Source organism: Amblyomma maculatum, chromosome 10 (genome assembly GCF_055883805.1).
Source record: "Amblyomma maculatum isolate TAMU_Amacu chromosome 10, ASM5588380v1, whole genome shotgun sequence".
NCBI classification, from domain to species: Eukaryota; Metazoa; Arthropoda; class Arachnida; order Ixodida; family Ixodidae; genus Amblyomma; species Amblyomma maculatum.
The window spans coordinates 148332743-148349638 of NC_139353.1; the positions used below are offsets into that span (position 1 = coordinate 148332743).

The following is a 16896-nucleotide window of genomic DNA, read 5'->3' on the forward strand; positions in this document are numbered from 1 at the left end:
CCAAAGAGCTGGAGCCCATTGCAAGGGGCATGGGAAGTAACTGCACGCTCCTAAGCTTGACGCTTGGTGGCAAGCCGCCGTGTCCTGCTTGGTCTCGGATTAGACGTGCCTTAGCTGCCAACGGCCGCCGGCTGAACAGGGCCGTTGACTTTGTGCTGGAAACTGTGATGTGTGGTGAGGACAGTCAGTGCGAGGAAGCGTTCAGGCAGTTATTTAAACTTGAGTCTCTTAGGAAGCAGCTTGCGAACGTGACGTCATTATCAGATGCTCGGGTAGAGGAGCTCATTGCCGCTGCTCGAAAGCGCCTGCCAGAAACGATGAGCATATGAAAACACTCGAGAAACCATTTCAGCTTCCACGCTTCCGATAGTGTTACCTCTACAGTGTCAAAATGAAAACTGGTTCCGCCTACATTATCAGTGGTTTTGACTGCGTAATAGCACCGAGAGCGATTATGAACTCTTTATTTATCAAAATGTATATTCTTTTCTTCAAATGTAATTATTCATCACAGTAATTATTCGCAGGGCACAGGCTGAGAGCCAGAGTAACGAGATCTGGCTCATGACACGGACCAGATAAACAGACCCTTCCTCTCCCCTAGCACAAATTGCGTAGACCTTGCTAAAGACGCAAACTAATATATGTAGGAAACTCCGCTGTATATATAAATGGGCTGCCTTTTTAGCATTCGTAGCGTGAGTTCTCAATACCCTGGTGCGATTATAGAACACGTCACTTCTCCCATGTCATTTAAAAAAGCAGAGAAAGCTCACAGGTATAGTTGCTTGCTTTTTCGGATTAACGTTCCAAAGCCACTCAGGCTAGAGAGATTCAGTAGCGCAGGACTCCAAACATTTCAACCATCTTGGGTTCTTTTACGTGCACTGACATAGCAGAGCACACGGGTGCCACTCCGTTTCGCCTCCATCGAAACGCAGCCGCTGGCGGTCGGGTTCAAAACGAACCCCGGTACTGTGACACAGTAGTCAGGTGTCTTACTACTGCACCGCCGCTGCGGGGCATCGAAGAAGTTTTCCAAGCGGAAACCATTTTAGTGCAACACATAAGGGGGCAGAGAGGCGCGCGTCCTGCCCGCGTTATGTGTGTCGCTAAAAGGATTCCGCCTAGGAAACGTGAACCAAGTAGCCCTCAAACATCCTTTGCCAAGTGCTGAGGTGTGGTGAATGTGAAGCGTAATGAGCAGTCTGAAAACAGCTGAATATAATTTTTGTTTCGAAACCTTATTTGTTTAGTACATACTGACTGATTTTGTGTTTATCTGGCGGAAAAACACGGATTTATTTCCTTTGTGTTTGAAGTATAAGTGCAATATTTCATGTGATATGGGCTCAAAATTGCGAAGAATTTGAATAGGAGCCCGCATGAGCGGCTGTAAGTGGTAAGCGGTGCGTCTCAGTCTGACACCTTTAACAGCATTACATATTGACGTCTTCGCATTGCGCATAAAGTGGGTGCTGTCTTTTTTTTTTTTTTCTGCTTCGCAAAAGCATCTTTTTCGGGAAAACAAGGCACTGTACAATGACAGGCTGTTATGAAATACACAAGAATGACTTTTATTCGTTCGGGGAGGCGCAGTAGTTACAGCGCTCGACTACTGTTCCCAAGGACGGGGGATGGAATCCCGGCCTCGGCGGCCGCTTTTCGATGGAGGCGAAAAGCAAGCCGCGCGTGTGCTGTGCGATGTCAGTGCACGTTAAAAAACCCCAGGTGGTCAAAATTTCCGGAGTCCCCCACTACGACGTCTCTCATAGTCGCTTTGGGACGTTAAACCAACCAACCAAGCCTCAGTGCCACATTAGGCCACATCACAGGGTTTACCTCTCTCTACAGAGAGAGAGAGAGAGGTATCCGGGGTGAAACTTCTCAGCCCGCACTGCATCGGGTGACGTGTTCTGTATCAGCAATGGACAGCCATCGTATTAAATGTGGAAGAGAAGCAAGCACGTTTGCGATCATCTTGCAAATGTGTGCACACACTGTGATGTAAATACGCACGCTGATTCGACCGCATTTGTTGCAGATGTTTGTATGTGTCGGAGTTGATATTTTCATTTTATCTTGAATCTACAAATATACATTTGATATGCGGGACTTTACATTGATTTAACTGCAGAGAAGTGAACGTTTTGACAGGTCATTACCTAGATTTTACACATATACGTATGTTTGTAGCTGTGGGTTATTAATGCGTAAGCACTGTATTGATAATGATTGATGACCTCGACAGAAAAAGTAGAAAGGTAGGCTTGAAAATCTATATGCAGAAGACTAAGGTAATGTTCAACAGCCTCGGGAAGGAACAGCAGTTTACATTAGGTAGCGAAATACTGGAAGTAGTAGGCGAATATGTCTACTTAGGACAGGTAGTAACCGCAGATCTGGACCATGAAAAGGAAATAACAAGAAGAATAAGATTGGGATGGAGCGCATTTGGCAAGCACTCGCAGATTATGACTAGCAGCTTACCGGTATCGCTCAAGAGGAAAGTATACGACAGTTGCATCTTGCCTGTACCACGGCCGCTCGATGGAAGCGCGCACTAGGTGCGGCCTGCTACATCGCCCGAAACCCGCGGGAGGCGACTACTTCCCGTCGCCACCGCCGCGGCGCCACCGTTCAGGGACAGCCGCGCGCGGAGCGCTGCGCTTTGAGCGAGGCGTCGGTACGGTCGGAGCTTACTGTTTTAAGGATTTAAGAGCTCCGTTTCACACAATTTTGAAACATGACTTCCTATATACTGTCATGTCTACTGTGAACATGTCAGCACTACCGCGTTTTCTTCGCAAGGATGTATATACTGGCGTGTACACCAAAAACTTATTGTGACGGTAGTTCAAAGCCGCTCGATAGTTCGCGCTTTACCGTGATGTGCATTCGGGTCAAATTGGTTGTCAGATGAACATTTCACTCGTCTGTCAGCAATTGGAAGCTGTACAGCGGCCAAGGTAGCACAATGCATTATCCTTTACATCACAATGTCGCGAATTCCTTGCGTGTCATTTTCACACCGTTTACTCATTCTTGCATAAAATGCGTATACAAAAGATTGATGTCAACCTCTTCTATGCTGCCAGCGCAATCCAATAACAAAATGTGATCCTACTGTGACTGGGCGACTGTACTCTACTGTGCAACTTACAGCTAGCATTCAACAATTTCTAGTCTCAAGATTGCGCATCAAGTCTTCCAGTTTAAAACTAGCTTACCCGCGATCAGAAAAATTGCTTAATGTTTCGCTGATATTCAGCACATTTCCGTGGAACATCAAGGTTGTAAACTGTTGTAATTTAGAAAAACAAATACATTTAGTATAGTGAAGTTGTGAATTTTTCTAAGCGCAACTGGAGCCGAGGAAACCACAAACTGCTTCAGCAAGACTAGATACATTTATTGCACAGTTACACAAAAAGAGGAAGAAGACGTTCACAAACGGAGAACCTTCCTGGAGAGAGATTTATGGCATAGCCTTAAAAGTCGCTCCATTGTTGCGTTGAGATTCCCGGCCCAGTTCGCTATCAGTGGGCGCAGCAACTTACTTAGGAATATCTTGCAAAGCTCCTCAATGTGGGCACGGTTGTTTTTTTCGCAGATTAGCTGCGGGTACTGTGTAAAGTGCGGAAGCAATACTGAAATGAACAGTTCACACAGCTTGCTGCTTCGCCGGACCTCTTGAGACTTCATTATCCGGTTAATGAAGACGCACGTAAGCTGACAAAGCTTGATTGCTTCCATTTTGGGGTATACCAAGCCTCCGTTGTCCATGTTTTTCATTAGTCCGTAAACAGGGTCTGTTGGCTCTGGTTCCTGCAACAGGGTCTTGCACGACTCGCACGTCACCTGAAAACCATCAGAAAATATCACATAAACCAACAACTTGGTATAGTGGTAGACAAATTTGGAGCTTTCTCCCCTTACGGATCCTCGTTAGCATACATGCACTTGCTACCCGCTTATTAAACACATCCCTTAATTACCGCCTCTATCCCTCTCATGCATACTCTTTAGCTATACAGTCGGAGGCAACCACATTATGTGAAATATACCACCCGTACAGATATAAAGCCCCGCTTTAACCAAGTCATACGAACGTCCCTGTGTAGTCTCGGTGTAGCGTGCCTGACTCATGGTCCAAGGATCCCGGTTTCCATTCCCATCTCACCCTCTCATCTTAATGAAGCTGCAGAGTTCGCAGCTCCTGCCAACTTTATCATGTCATGTGGTCTCGTTGCACCACACATCCCGCCGAACAATCAGGGTCCGGCCACATCACCTGTAAAAAACCTCCTGCCACAGACATTCTCACGGCGTTTTGACGACAAGGCGGTCACCATTGTTTCTGCGGAATGGGGCTTTTAACGCTATCGCATTGGCTCCTACTCAGACAATCTCAAGAGTATAAACAAATATTGTATGCACAGGTTTCTTTGCTTCCAAGGCCGTTCAGACAAGAGGAAATTTTATAACAATGTGTATGTTTATGTAAAAAAAAAAAAACAGTTCATACCTTTTCCTGACATGTTCTCGCAACATAACCAGCGAGGAACGCTACTGGTGCCACCTCAAAGTGTTCCTCTGCTTCAGAACACAGCGTTAAAAATCCGAGTTCACTGGTCAGCTCCCTGGTAGCAAATTCAATGGCAGTTGGCAGGGCATATGTTTCAGCATCTGGACTTGTTACCCTCAGCGCTGCTTTCATTTCAGAAGAAGTGGGTGCATTGCCACTTCTCGCTGCTTGAAGGATGCCAACCTGAAAAAAAAAAAAAAAAAAAAGAGAGGAATGTGACCTTGCATATTGTACCAGCGAAAGACACGGGGACACAAGAACTGGCCCAAGTGGTCACCATGTTAACGTGACCTTGATGAGCACACTTTGGAATATTTTTAAGCAGTACCTTTAGCAGTTTCTCCGCTGTCAAAAGTGCAGTCCTGGCATCCACCCGGTCGTTGCCGCCGTTGAACTGCCGAAGACAGCTAAACAGCGATTCCACAGGGTCACTGTTTAGCCCGCGTGTTAAGACATAGTGGAAGCTGCAATTATGAAATTCATTTGAGTAACCTGTTGCAAACAACGTAAAACTGAGCCGAGAAAAAAAGAACCTACTTTAGGTGGTCAAGAAGATATTCAATCAGTGTCACTGTTGACCGTGTTGTCAGGAGTGTGGCTTCGTAGGTCTCTTTTGTGATTCGCCTCGACCGCCCAGCATTCATTTGGAGGTCTTCCAAGTAACAGATGAAATCTAGCTCCAGCCAGGCGAGTCGTTCATCGTCTGTTAAAAAGAATGCTTTCTCATGCGTCCCGCTTGCCTTCACTGCACCGATATCATGTAGGGCATACCATTTCGCAACCATTCGCATGAAATATATTGTAGCCGAGCTGTCTTTGAAGTGGCATGCTTTAGGATGACATTCCGGGTTCTCTTGAAGAAATTGTAGCGTTGCTATTACTGCCGGAGAAAAGATTTGAGTGGCCCTGCAAACTTTCATTTTCTCCAGGTTGTTTGGTTCAACGTGTGCACGAGTAAGGAACCTGACTGGCTTAACCAGTAGCTGTGACTGAATTTCGAAGAGCTCTCTGTCATTCTCTGTGAAATGTAAGGAACATACCAGAGACCTGTCGCTAGGCGCCCACTTGCTACTTTTTCCCGCTTGTCCTTGGCGGGAGATATTCTTGAGCCACGCTTCCCTACGCTGGAGGTCGTGTGGGAACTCATGATACCTCACGGTAGGGTCTTTTCTCGCGTTTGTGTCGCAGAGCGGCACACAGCAGTTTCGCGGCATTGCGCCGCACGCGTGAGACGGACCACCGCACGTGCGCACAGCAAATAGCACGAAGCGAGCCCAGCACACAACGCAAACGCGACCCGTCTAGACGTAAACGAGCTCACACACGCGCACACAATAAAACTTGAGTTGATTATGCCGACCTGAGGCGAACGCGTCCAGAGACGAACAAAACCGCGCGCCCCGAGCCCGCAATCCCGGCGGTGACGTGTCCCTGAACAGTGGCGCCCTCAGCAGAAACAGCGGGCACAACTGTAAACTCCCCAAGGACACGCTCGCCCATTGACGGCGGCGCGATGCAGCAGGCCGCACCTGCGCTTCCATCGAGCGGCCGTGCCTGTACTCACCTATGGGGCTGAAACGTGGAGGCTAACTAAGAGAGTTCTACTCAAGTTGAGGACAACCCAGAGGGCTATGGAACGAAAAATGGTAGGGGTATCATTAAGAGATAGAAAGCGTGCAGAGTGGGTCAGAGAAGTAACTCAAGTTACCGACATTCTAGTGGAAATTAAGAAGAAGAAATGGACATGGGCAGGACATGTAGTGCGAAGAGAGGATGACCGATGGTCGCTGAGGGTAACAAACTGGATTCCAAGGGAAGGAAAGCGTAGCAGTGGGCGGCAGAAAGTTAGGTGGGCGGATGAGATTAAGAAGTTCGCAGAGGTCAAGTGGATGCAGCTAGCACAGAACCGGGTTAAGTGCAGAAATATGGGAGAGGCCTTCGCCCTGCAGTGGGTATGATCAGGCTGATGATGATGAAGCACTGTATGGTTGTGTCTCGGGGCATCAGTTAGAGCATCAAAAAATCTCGTATCGGAAATCGGGGGGTGCAGTGGGTTATTTATTTAAACAATTAGTGTCAATAAACCAATCAGGTGTCGAAATAGCCGGGAGGGATAATGTCGATGTCCAAAGGCGGTCACATGGTACTCGACTTCTGGTAACGTGAGCCTACCTTCCAATGACGGGAAATTTGAAATGTTTGAACGTGAATGAGCAGGAAAGTGCGTGATTTGCGTGCACAAATCGGTGGGAATTGTAAGAAAGGGTGTAAACAGCGGTCAGCAACCATCCACAGTCTGAAAACATCTGAGTGCACTGAAAAATCAGCAGAGCAGAAATGCGAAAGCCTGAGCGTTGAACATGGGCGAGAGAGACAGAGAAAGACATTTAATAACTCGAAATTAGTATGTACATGAAGTTTCGTTGGATCAATGGTGCTACTCCTCACAAGCACTAGGTAGAGTCCCTAGTTCTGAGCCTCAATGGCATAGGCCGCTGCCCGGGTTTGCGATGCACCGTCAAACACAACCAGCGTTCCATTGAATCCATGAAAGTTCAACGGCGTTCTATAATTGGTTCACAAGAAAGGAAAGACGCAGTATCTGTCACTCACGAAATAAATAGTTAAATTGGTTCACAGGAAGGGAAAGGCGCAGTAACTGTCACACTTGCTCTGTGGACACCCGAACCGCGCCGTAAGGGAAGGGAGGAAGGTGGGAATGAAAGCGGAAAGAGAGAAAGAGGAGCCGTAGTGGAGGGCTACGGAGTAATTTCGACCACCTGGGGATCTTTAACGTGCGCTGACATCGCACAGCACACGACGCCTCTTTGTTGACACATTTCGCGCACATAACAGCAACGCTCACTCTTAATATGCAATCCAATGTTTACACACTGCTTTTTTATTTCACAATTCCTATAATGTGATATTTTGATTACGAGCTACCAGGAATATGCTAGAAAAGACTGTGTCGGATTTATTATATGCAAATATATGATGGCAATATGTGATAGAAATACGTCTAGCAATTCTTCAGTGCAGATTCTGCAGGGATCTCCGAATATTTTTTAATGAAATGCCAAGATAGCTTTTTGCCCGTAACAGCTATTGTTACTCTGAGATATAAATAGTTTCGAGCTATTGTAGGGTTTTCAGGGATTCGCTGTTCTTCAAATGCGCTTTAAAACGGGCAATCGACACCATACGGCGTTTTTAAGGTGCTCTCATACTGAGCGAGCAAGAGCAATTCATGATAATTCCTGATCAAACACGCGCTCGTTTGACAAGCTCCTTGCAAGCCTTGTTATAACTCTGCCAGATAAAAAATAAAGAGCACTGCAGAATCTACATTGGAGTAATGCGAAAGCACTGATGCTGCTGTTGGTCGCTTCTAGTAGCTTAATTAACTTCTTGTTTGCCCATTTTAGCCTTTGCCACTTTCAAATGGCGCGCCAATCCCTTCCTACGACTATAGTGCCTAGAATAAATATTCTAGGCACTATACTACGACCTTTTTCGGTTCTACTTCAGGTTGCCTGACGTCACATCCTCTATCACACATTAATTCACTTCTTGTTTACCCCTTTTAGTCTTTGGTACTTTCGAATTGCGCTCCAATCCCTTCCTAAAAAAAAAAATTGGTTCACAGGAAGGGAAAGGCGCAGTAACTGTCACACTTGCTCTGTGGACACCCGAACCGCGCCGTAGGGGAAGGGAGGAGGGTGGGAATGAAAGTGGAAAGAGAGAAAGAGGAGCCGTAGTGGAGGGCTACGGAGTAATCTATGCTATTTTTTCGCTCTTCTTCCGGTTCAGTGGCGTCACATACTTGATGTCATATCCACTATGGCACCCGTTTCTCTCTTTCCGCTTTCACTCCCACCTTCCTCTCTTCCACTGCGGCGCGATTCAGGTGTCCACAGAACAAGTGTGGCAGATATTGTGCCTTTCCTTTCCTGTGAACCAGTAATTCTAATTAATTAGCTAATTAACACTTTGGCCTAATTATTTTTTCTGCGGTAACATTAGTCAGCCTCTATCGATTGAAGCCACTCATTAACCTCTACCACTTCTCAATTACCCGAAACTTCTGCGGACACGATTTTGCGGACGTGGTCTGCGGACAGAAATCTGTGAACTTAGCGAAGTTTCGTTTTAATAAAGACCAAGGATTCACAAGTGATAAATTGCCCACTGCATTGGCTCAGTGGTTAAGGTACTCGACTATAGTGAATCCAAGGACAGGGGATCAAGTATCAGCCGCGGCACCCACATTTTGATGCAGGCCAAAAACAAGGCAACCCTGTACTATGCGATTTCAGCGCCCGTTAGAGAACTCCAGATGGCGGAAATTTCGCAGCCCTCCATTACAGCGTCCCTCATGGCCTGGGTCGCTTTGGAACACTGAAATCTATGAACTAAGCTATAAACAAAAACTATGAACTAATTTTAAGGAACGCGCCTTTTTCTGCTTAGCTTCACGGTCGCTAAAAGACTCGTAAAATTTGTTAATGATGTCGCCGACAGCAGCGACACCTCATATTATGCGGTAATACTTTCGTTTTGTCCTGCTTATGCATCTTTGCTGAGTACGTATGCAGTAATGGTTGAGCATCCTCGGGTACATGAACCGCTGCCATGAATTAGCTCCGTTATGAGCATCATTTACTCTTGAAAAATGTAAGCCATCTTCCTCCAGTAATGCAATTCCTTCTAGTTTTTACAGGGGGTTAAATACCTACGTGCGGAAAATATATTCTGCCGAATAATGTACAGCAAGCTGCAAAGAAAAAGCGAAAGTTATTGGACCTTTTGATCTAAAGAAAAAAAAAAGAAAGGTTCTACATCAGTCGGATGGCATTTCGATATTTTCGGTATTTCGGTTTCTGATAGAGTGTTTTCGATAATATATTCAGAGTATTTTTTCTGACGGTTTGTCACAAACATACACGCCAAATAAACGTAATTTTCATTCGCTATTCTCTCCTTGCGGTATTCGTCGGGTTTCAGGAAGAGAAACAGAAAAATATGGAAGACTCTACGAACGCAGCCTTGTTTAACGGTATTTCTACCTCGTTATCTCCACCGGTCTGGCAAGTCGCCTGCAATGACCAACCTGTCGTCAACGCTATTTATAGAAGCCAGGGAAAACTCCTCTTCATTTTGCGCCTTTCCACTGATAAGGAGTCGTCTGCTCTCAGGTGAGATACAATGCACACACTACATTGCTGCTAGAGGAGACACTTATCTCGCGCATGATAGCCAGTCGCCGTTAGGCAGCTCTGCAGATACAGACCAGCTTCTCGTTTTCCTTATCTAACACATTGCTTTGTCAATACTTACTTGGAGGGAGCATCCTCAAATGCGCTGTTCATTGTGAATGACCTGAATAAAAATTGGAAGAATTCAACACTGCTGAACCGAATATTGATGATGATGATGACCTGAGACAAAGCCGCACATACCCGCGGCGGGGGATTGGCCAGGGTGCATTGTAGATTGTAAATATTTATGTTCGAGGACTGGAGTATTCAGATAAATATGGATCTTTAACTAGAATTAGCGAAAACATTAGGTGCGGGTGACCGAGCATTCTTCTTTTTCTTCCCCAGCCCACACTCGAGCTAACTTTGGGGACTGGTCCTGTTCTAGATTGGATTAAAAATTATCTTAGTAATCGCACACAATTTGTTGAAATTAACAATGAGAAATCCGCTTTAACTACTGTTTCATCAGGTGTACCCCAAGGAAGTGTCCTAGCTCCAGTATTATTCTTAATTTTTATAAACGACTTACCAGCTTACGCTTCACATAATATTAAACTTTTTGCTGATGATTGCGTTCTCTATCAGGAAATTAACTCAATTGATGATCATCTAACCTTAAACAACGCCATAACAGCAGTATACCAGTGGTGCCAGGACTGGCAAATGAATATCAATTTAAAAAAGTCTGTTCTTTTATCTATAACAAGAAAAAAGCATTCATCAGCATTTCAGTACACCCTTAACAACATTCCCCTTGGATCTGTTAATGAGCACAAGTATCTTGGTGTGACACTAACTTCCGACTTCCGGTGGAACTCTCACGTTAACAACATCACGTCAACCGCCCTAAAACAGCTATTCTTTATTAACAGGCGTCTTAAACTAGCACCACCTGAAACAAAGTTACTTGCATATAAAACACTTGTCAGACCGGTACTAGAGTAGGCTAATACCGTTTGGTTCCCGTTTACTAAAGAGCTCATTAAAAAACTGGAGGCAGTACAAAGAAAGGCACTAAGATTTATATACAATAAACACTCCATTACAGACTCACCAACAGAATTACTTAAACATGCAGAATTACTAACCTTAGAAAACAGAGCCTATCTTGCAAGACTTAAAATCATATACCAGATAATACACAATCAACTAAAACTGCCTATTACAAAGTACATGCTGACGTCCTCGAACAGATTAACCCGTTATAACCTTACGCATACATTAGGCGAATTCTCATTTCATGCTGATATTTTCAAATACTCATTTTTTCCAAGGGCAACACGAGAATGGAACAATCTACACACGCGCATTTCTAACACCACGTCCTTAGCTGAGTTTTTTTCCCTTGTTGCAGATGAATTATACCCACTGCAGTAACAATTGTATTCCTTATTTTTATGCTTCCTTGTTCTCTTGGTATTTTTTCTTGCCTGTTGTGCCTGAGTCAATTTGTGAATTCATTATAGTGGATTTTCTCTTTTTTAGTATTTCAAACCTTGATTGTGCCTTGACTGTCAATTACAACTAATACTGATCCCCTCGCTGTATCATCCGTAATCATGTAATTAATATAAGTGATATTATCTGTATTATCTGTGTTATTCGATTGTTGTAAGCTGCATGTAACACTCGACACCATGTATCATTGTGTATGCTTTTATGCTGTAGTATAATATGCTCACAGCCCTTCCTGTTACAATCCCTGATGGGATTCACAGTATCAAATAAATAAATAAAAATAAATAAAACCCCGCTTTAACCAAGCATTAGTGGCCTATAGGGGTAACGTGAATGCTAGGGTCCTAGCAGGCTGATTCTGACATACCCGTCCCATGTGAAACGAGAGACCCAAGTTGGCAGCTCCTTCCAGGCGACCATAGACACGGACATGGCACACAGCGACGAGCAGTTAGACCGGACGTGCTTTCGCAATAATAATATGTACCATCACTGCTACAGAAATGATTAGAGACGCCCTGCTATGAAGCTTCACAACGTCCTCCACAGCAATACCTAAGTGTGTAATAATTTCATTCCTAAAAATATATAACGGAGCAAATAATGAACCAAATTATAATGAACCACCCAGGAGCTGTTCGAGCTGTCCTTCAGGAAACCACTTCCTTCTACGAAGGAATAGCTGAGGTGCGCCAATTTGGCCGCGGCGGGATTCTATGCCGTTCACCATACCTGTCATGTATAAAGGATCTTCTAAACTGCTCCACTTTTGCATCTCGTCGGGTAAGCAGTTTTATTCCTTCGCACGTGGCCTGCACAAAAGGTCTAGTCCGAGGTGTGGATTCCTTATTAAGTCCAGAAGAAATCCTTGGCCTTCTCTCCGCGGCATGCGTTGTTGCGGTCTATCGCTGTAGCCGGGAGGTCAATAATGCTCGTGGGCCGACAGAATCGGTAATTGCTACTTTTGCAGGTACAGTCTGTCTATCAGAGATTAAAGCCTGGCGTTTAATATTCCGTGTAGATCCCCTACCATGAAAGCCTCTGCAACGCAAACCTGCTGGCATTATGCTGCCGGTTGCAAGTCCACTTTGCGATGTTGCAAATGCGGCGATGCCCATAAATCACATTTATGTTCAGATCGAAATGTCAAATGTTGCTTTTGCGGTGGACTTCACTCAGCAAAATCTTTGGAATGTCCTTCTAGAGCGCATGAAATGCAAATTCTGGAGATTATTGACCGAAAACGTTGCTCGAGGCGTGAGGCAATTCAAGAAATTAAAGAAAGAGCTCATGGATATGCAGGGTTGTCAGCCCGTTCTGGAGCATCATTAAATTTCTCGCTGTCTAAAGCCATAGTAACTACTGTGGAAGCAACGATGGCCAAAATGGTGGATAGGATTGTGACAACAGTGATATAGTGCATATTTAATGTTCTGGCAGCTCACATTTTTCAGGCTGTGAAAACTGCTACGGTTTCTCCTTCCACACCTGGGCATTCATTATCAGTGCAGCACTCCTTAGCTACAATGTCTTGCTTGCAAAATCAATCTCTTTCCGCATCACCTATGGAAAATTCCAACAAGTCAGACGAGACTCATGATGCAGATATGGTGGAGACAGATACGCGAATCCTGAAACGCAGTGGATCCCCGATGTCTAACCCGTCATCACCTCGTCCACAGGCAAAATCAAAAAAGTAACAGCTAGACTTTAAACCAAAAGAAACCATTTTGGGGCAGGCTGTTGCTGCTGCCCGGATTACATAACCATAAGAACGTTAAAAGTTCTTCAGTGGAACTGTAGATCTCTTCTTCCATCTGCTACAGATTTAGTTTGTCTTTCTTTAAAATAGAACCCAGTCATAATTGTTTTAAAAGAAACTTGGCTTACAACTGAAAAACATTTTTATTTACAAAATTATCGATCATTCCGACAAGATCGGCAATCAAAAGGTGGTTGGTTACTAATTCTAGTTTCTTCAAAATTTTGTCATAGGGCTAAGATTTCTTTTCAATATTCTACTTTAGATTCTGAATTATTGGATTTTGAAATGTCAGGGTTAAGTCCGTTTACATTAGCGAATGCTTATTTCCCTGATGGTGTTCAGGACAAAAGATCCCTAGACCGCTTACTAGTTCATTGTCAAAATTCGGTTATTTTGGCTGGAGATTTTAATTCGCACCATGTTTTGTGGGGTTACAAGACGGATCCCTGCAGCAAGCGTCTGTGGGATTGGCTTTCAAATAATAACCTTAACTGCATGAATTCTGGCTTACCAACTTTTGTACGTGCTCACAGTCTATCTGTGACAGATTTAACTTTCTCCAGCACTAGTGTTTCTATACTCAAATGGTCGACAGTTGATGGTGGGACCTCTAACTGCCGCTTAACTCCGCCGACCTCCCAGTTGAGATCATAATTATAACCAGTTTCAGTCATTTTTGAGTTCGTCTCTTGAGTCAGTGGTTAAGGCTACGGAAGAGTTAAAATCGCAGATTATGCCAGGCTATTGCATCCTGTCGTAAGGAGTGTGAATTCTTAGTGCGTGCATCCATAGGCAATACATCAACAAGATGTTGAAATGCAGATTGTTCGCGTGATTATAGAAGACGTAAGGCTGCATGGAAGAGGCTCCTTCACAACCAGAGCCCGAACATTGGCAAGATTATAAATTTTTTGCAGCTACATTTAAGCGCACAGTAGCACAAGCGAAAAATAATTATGATACTGAGCATTTCAATTACCTTTCACAATTTAATACCCGACGTGCACTTTTCTGGTTTTTAAAATAACGGAAAAAGATTCCTGTCTCAGACAATTTACCCTCATGTGTTTCGACTCCTAAAGAAGTTCTCAAAACAGTAGAAAACATTGCTAAAGGTTTAGAAAAGCGTTTTTTGTCAACAATTCCCAAATCCCCTATGTTTGTTGGCCCAGAAGATATGGTTAAGGATGTCCCTAAAATTACATTTTCTGAGCTTTCTTTGATTGTAATGACATTGCCAGCTGCTGCTCCTGGCCCTGACGGCATAACGTCAAAAACGTTAACGATCCTTTTTGAGGTGTCTCCAAATTCCTTGTTAGAGTTGTTAAATTACTCAATTATTCATTCTTGTATACCTGGTGACTGGACACTAGCCAAAGAGATTCCTTTACTGAAACATAATGGTGGTGGCTATACCTTGAACAATATCAGACCGATATCATCAACATCAAACTTGGTAAAATTAATTGAAAGGGTCGCACTCCAACGGGTTACCGAGTTTGTGGAACAAGAACATATATTTTTAGTCCCTGTCAAATTGGATTTCCCGCAAAATTTTCAATATGGAATGCGCATACCTACATTGAGAGTCGAATTCTTGCGCGGCGCAAGAAAATGTATGCTGCATTAGTGACTCTCGATATAGAGAAGGCTTATGACAGTTTAGAGCCCCGAATTTTATTGCGCAGATTAGAAACTCTATGTTTTCCACAATATCTAATAAGTGGATATCTACATTCCTACAAAACAGACAATTTTACAGCTCTTTGAATGGTGTGCATTCTGGCAGATATCAACAAACCAAAGGTGTTCCTCAAGAGGCAGTTCTCTGGCCCGTGCTCTTGAACATTTTAATGAGTTCTATTCCCCCTCACCAACGTTCGCACGTATGTCTATGCGTCTGACATTGCGTTCTTTACGGCTGCACCTGACATTCAATCCCTCAATAGGCGCCTGAAATCGTATGTAAGCTCCCTTCAGAATTGGCTATGTGATTTAAGATTTCCATTAAAAGTAAAAAGTGCGCTTTCCTTGTTTTCCAAAATAAGGATCCGGTAAATCTTTCCGGTAAATCTTTCTTCAACATTTAAACAGGAAATGATTCCTCAAGGTGAGTCTTTGAAGTATCTAGGGGTGATTTACGATGACCATCTGGCATGGAGAGATCACATTGAACATGTTGCAGCGAAGGGGGCACGTGCTGTGGGTATGCTGCGCAGGTTAAGCAATCCAAGGTCTGGGATGCGGCGAGACGCTCTTTTAATGATTTATGTTATGTGTGTCCGACCAATTATAGAATTTGGATCTGTGTTGTTTTCTGATTCATCTGCTTATAAAATTCGTCGGCTTGTTCTTTTAGAGCGGAAAGCGCTTAGAATATGCCTTGGGATGCCCAAGTTTGTGGCTAATAATGTAATATACCTTGTAGCCAGAATACTACCGTTGTTAGCTAGATTAAAATTATTGACTGTCCAGACGTATCTAAAATTATATGAATCACAATAACACCGCTCCCTATTAATTTTTTTGGGGCGAGCCAGCCTCCTTTTTTGGAGTTAGATGGCCTCGGTTTCATACCCCGCAGGTAATACTAGTTCAAAATCGGTTACAACCTTTGCACGTAGTCCTTTGTAACATCCTTCCAGCAAAAATAAGTGGATCTTCTGTTCAAATTCCCTATGATGACATTTTCCCAAATAGTGCAAAACAATTATCACCTCGAATTTTAAATGGAATATTAGAAGGTCGTTTACAGTCTTCCCGTTAGCATAATGATAGCAACTGATGCTTCTCAATTTCATGAAAAGGTCGGCGTTGGAATATACTGTCCGCTTTTAGACTGAGCTTTTTAAGTCCGTCTTCCGGATTTTACCCCAATTTTCCAGGCGGAGTTGCTGGCGGTGGTGCTTGCTCTGCGCAAACTAGACTTACTATACTCAACAGTGGCTGTATTTACAAACTCTTATTCCTTGTACTTGTCGTTTTCTTTGAATATGGATTCGCCAATATTAAACACCTTTCTTTCATTGCTCCCCTCACATTTGAGCCTCATACATATAGTGTGGGTACCAGGCCACAGTAAGGTGAAAGCCAATGAGGTTGCTGATAGACTAGCTAAAGAATCTCTGAATGGCCCTGTGTTGCCTATCCTCCCGGCAACAGCGTACATAACAGCAGCACGATTTCGTAGGTGTTTCTTATTAAGCACGCAGTCTGGATTTGTTTTATCAGCGGACGACTACCTGCATCTCAAGTGTTCCTGGAGTAGAAAATCATGTCAATCAAGGCAGACTGAGGTCTCTCTAACCAGGCTGCGCTGTCGTATTCCGTCCCTAAATGTCTACATGCATAGGTCTGGTGTGGCGCTTCCTCCCGTCTACGCATTCTGCGGGGAATCGGAAACAATAGATCATTTTTTGCTATTTTGCCGCCGTTTTACCATGATGAGAAAAACAGTATTTGGAAAAGCCGTTACAACAGCTGGGTCTTAATTTGAGCAGACAGATTTTATTATCGTTCGGTGTCACCATACTTGGGTACAGCCACAGGTCTGTCTTTACGCCATTCAAAACTTCTTAACAGAAACAAGACGTCTGCCTTGCTAATATGCTTTGAATTTTTATCTGTAATATAAATCCCAATATTCTCCTACTGCATCGTTAGTAATTACCCTTTTTTATTTTGGTTTTTCATATTTACATTTCCTTCTCTGTTCCCTAGCAATTATTTCTATTTATGCTTTGAGATGTAATTATACATCTCAAAATCTAATATCTTTGCACCCCAATTCTTGGCCGATCCTGCTGTGTGGATATGTGCCA

The 16896-nt window shown here is 43.9% G+C and overlaps 1 protein-coding gene across 1 annotated transcript; it reads right to left on the bottom strand.

The window, feature by feature from the left end:
- Positions 1-834: 834 nt before the first annotated feature.
- Positions 835-5260, bottom strand: LOC146177689 (uncharacterized). The gene is made up of 5 exons (XM_084581618.1): positions 5126-5260; positions 4917-5052; positions 4529-4771; positions 3561-3861; positions 835-887 (listed from the first exon to the last, which is right to left on the bottom strand). The coding sequence occupies exons 1-5, from the start codon at positions 5230-5232 to the stop codon at positions 835-837; spliced, it is 840 nt and encodes a 279-aa protein (XP_084437744.1). The 5' UTR covers positions 5233-5260.
- Between the last annotated feature and the right edge of the window lie 11636 nt (positions 5261-16896).

Coding starts and splice junctions, on each gene's coding strand:
- LOC146177689 (XM_084581618.1), bottom strand. CDS start 5,232: ATGAATGCTGGGCGGTCGAGGCGAATCACAAAAGAGACCTACGAAGCC. Junction 3,862..4,528: donor CGAGAACATGTCAGGAAAAG/GTATGAACTGTT, acceptor GATGGTTTTCAG/GTGACGTGCGAGTCGTGCAA. Junction 888..3,560: donor GCTTTGCAAGATATTCCTAA/GTAAGTTGCTGC, acceptor CTGCTATGTCAG/TGCACGTAAAAGAACCCAAG.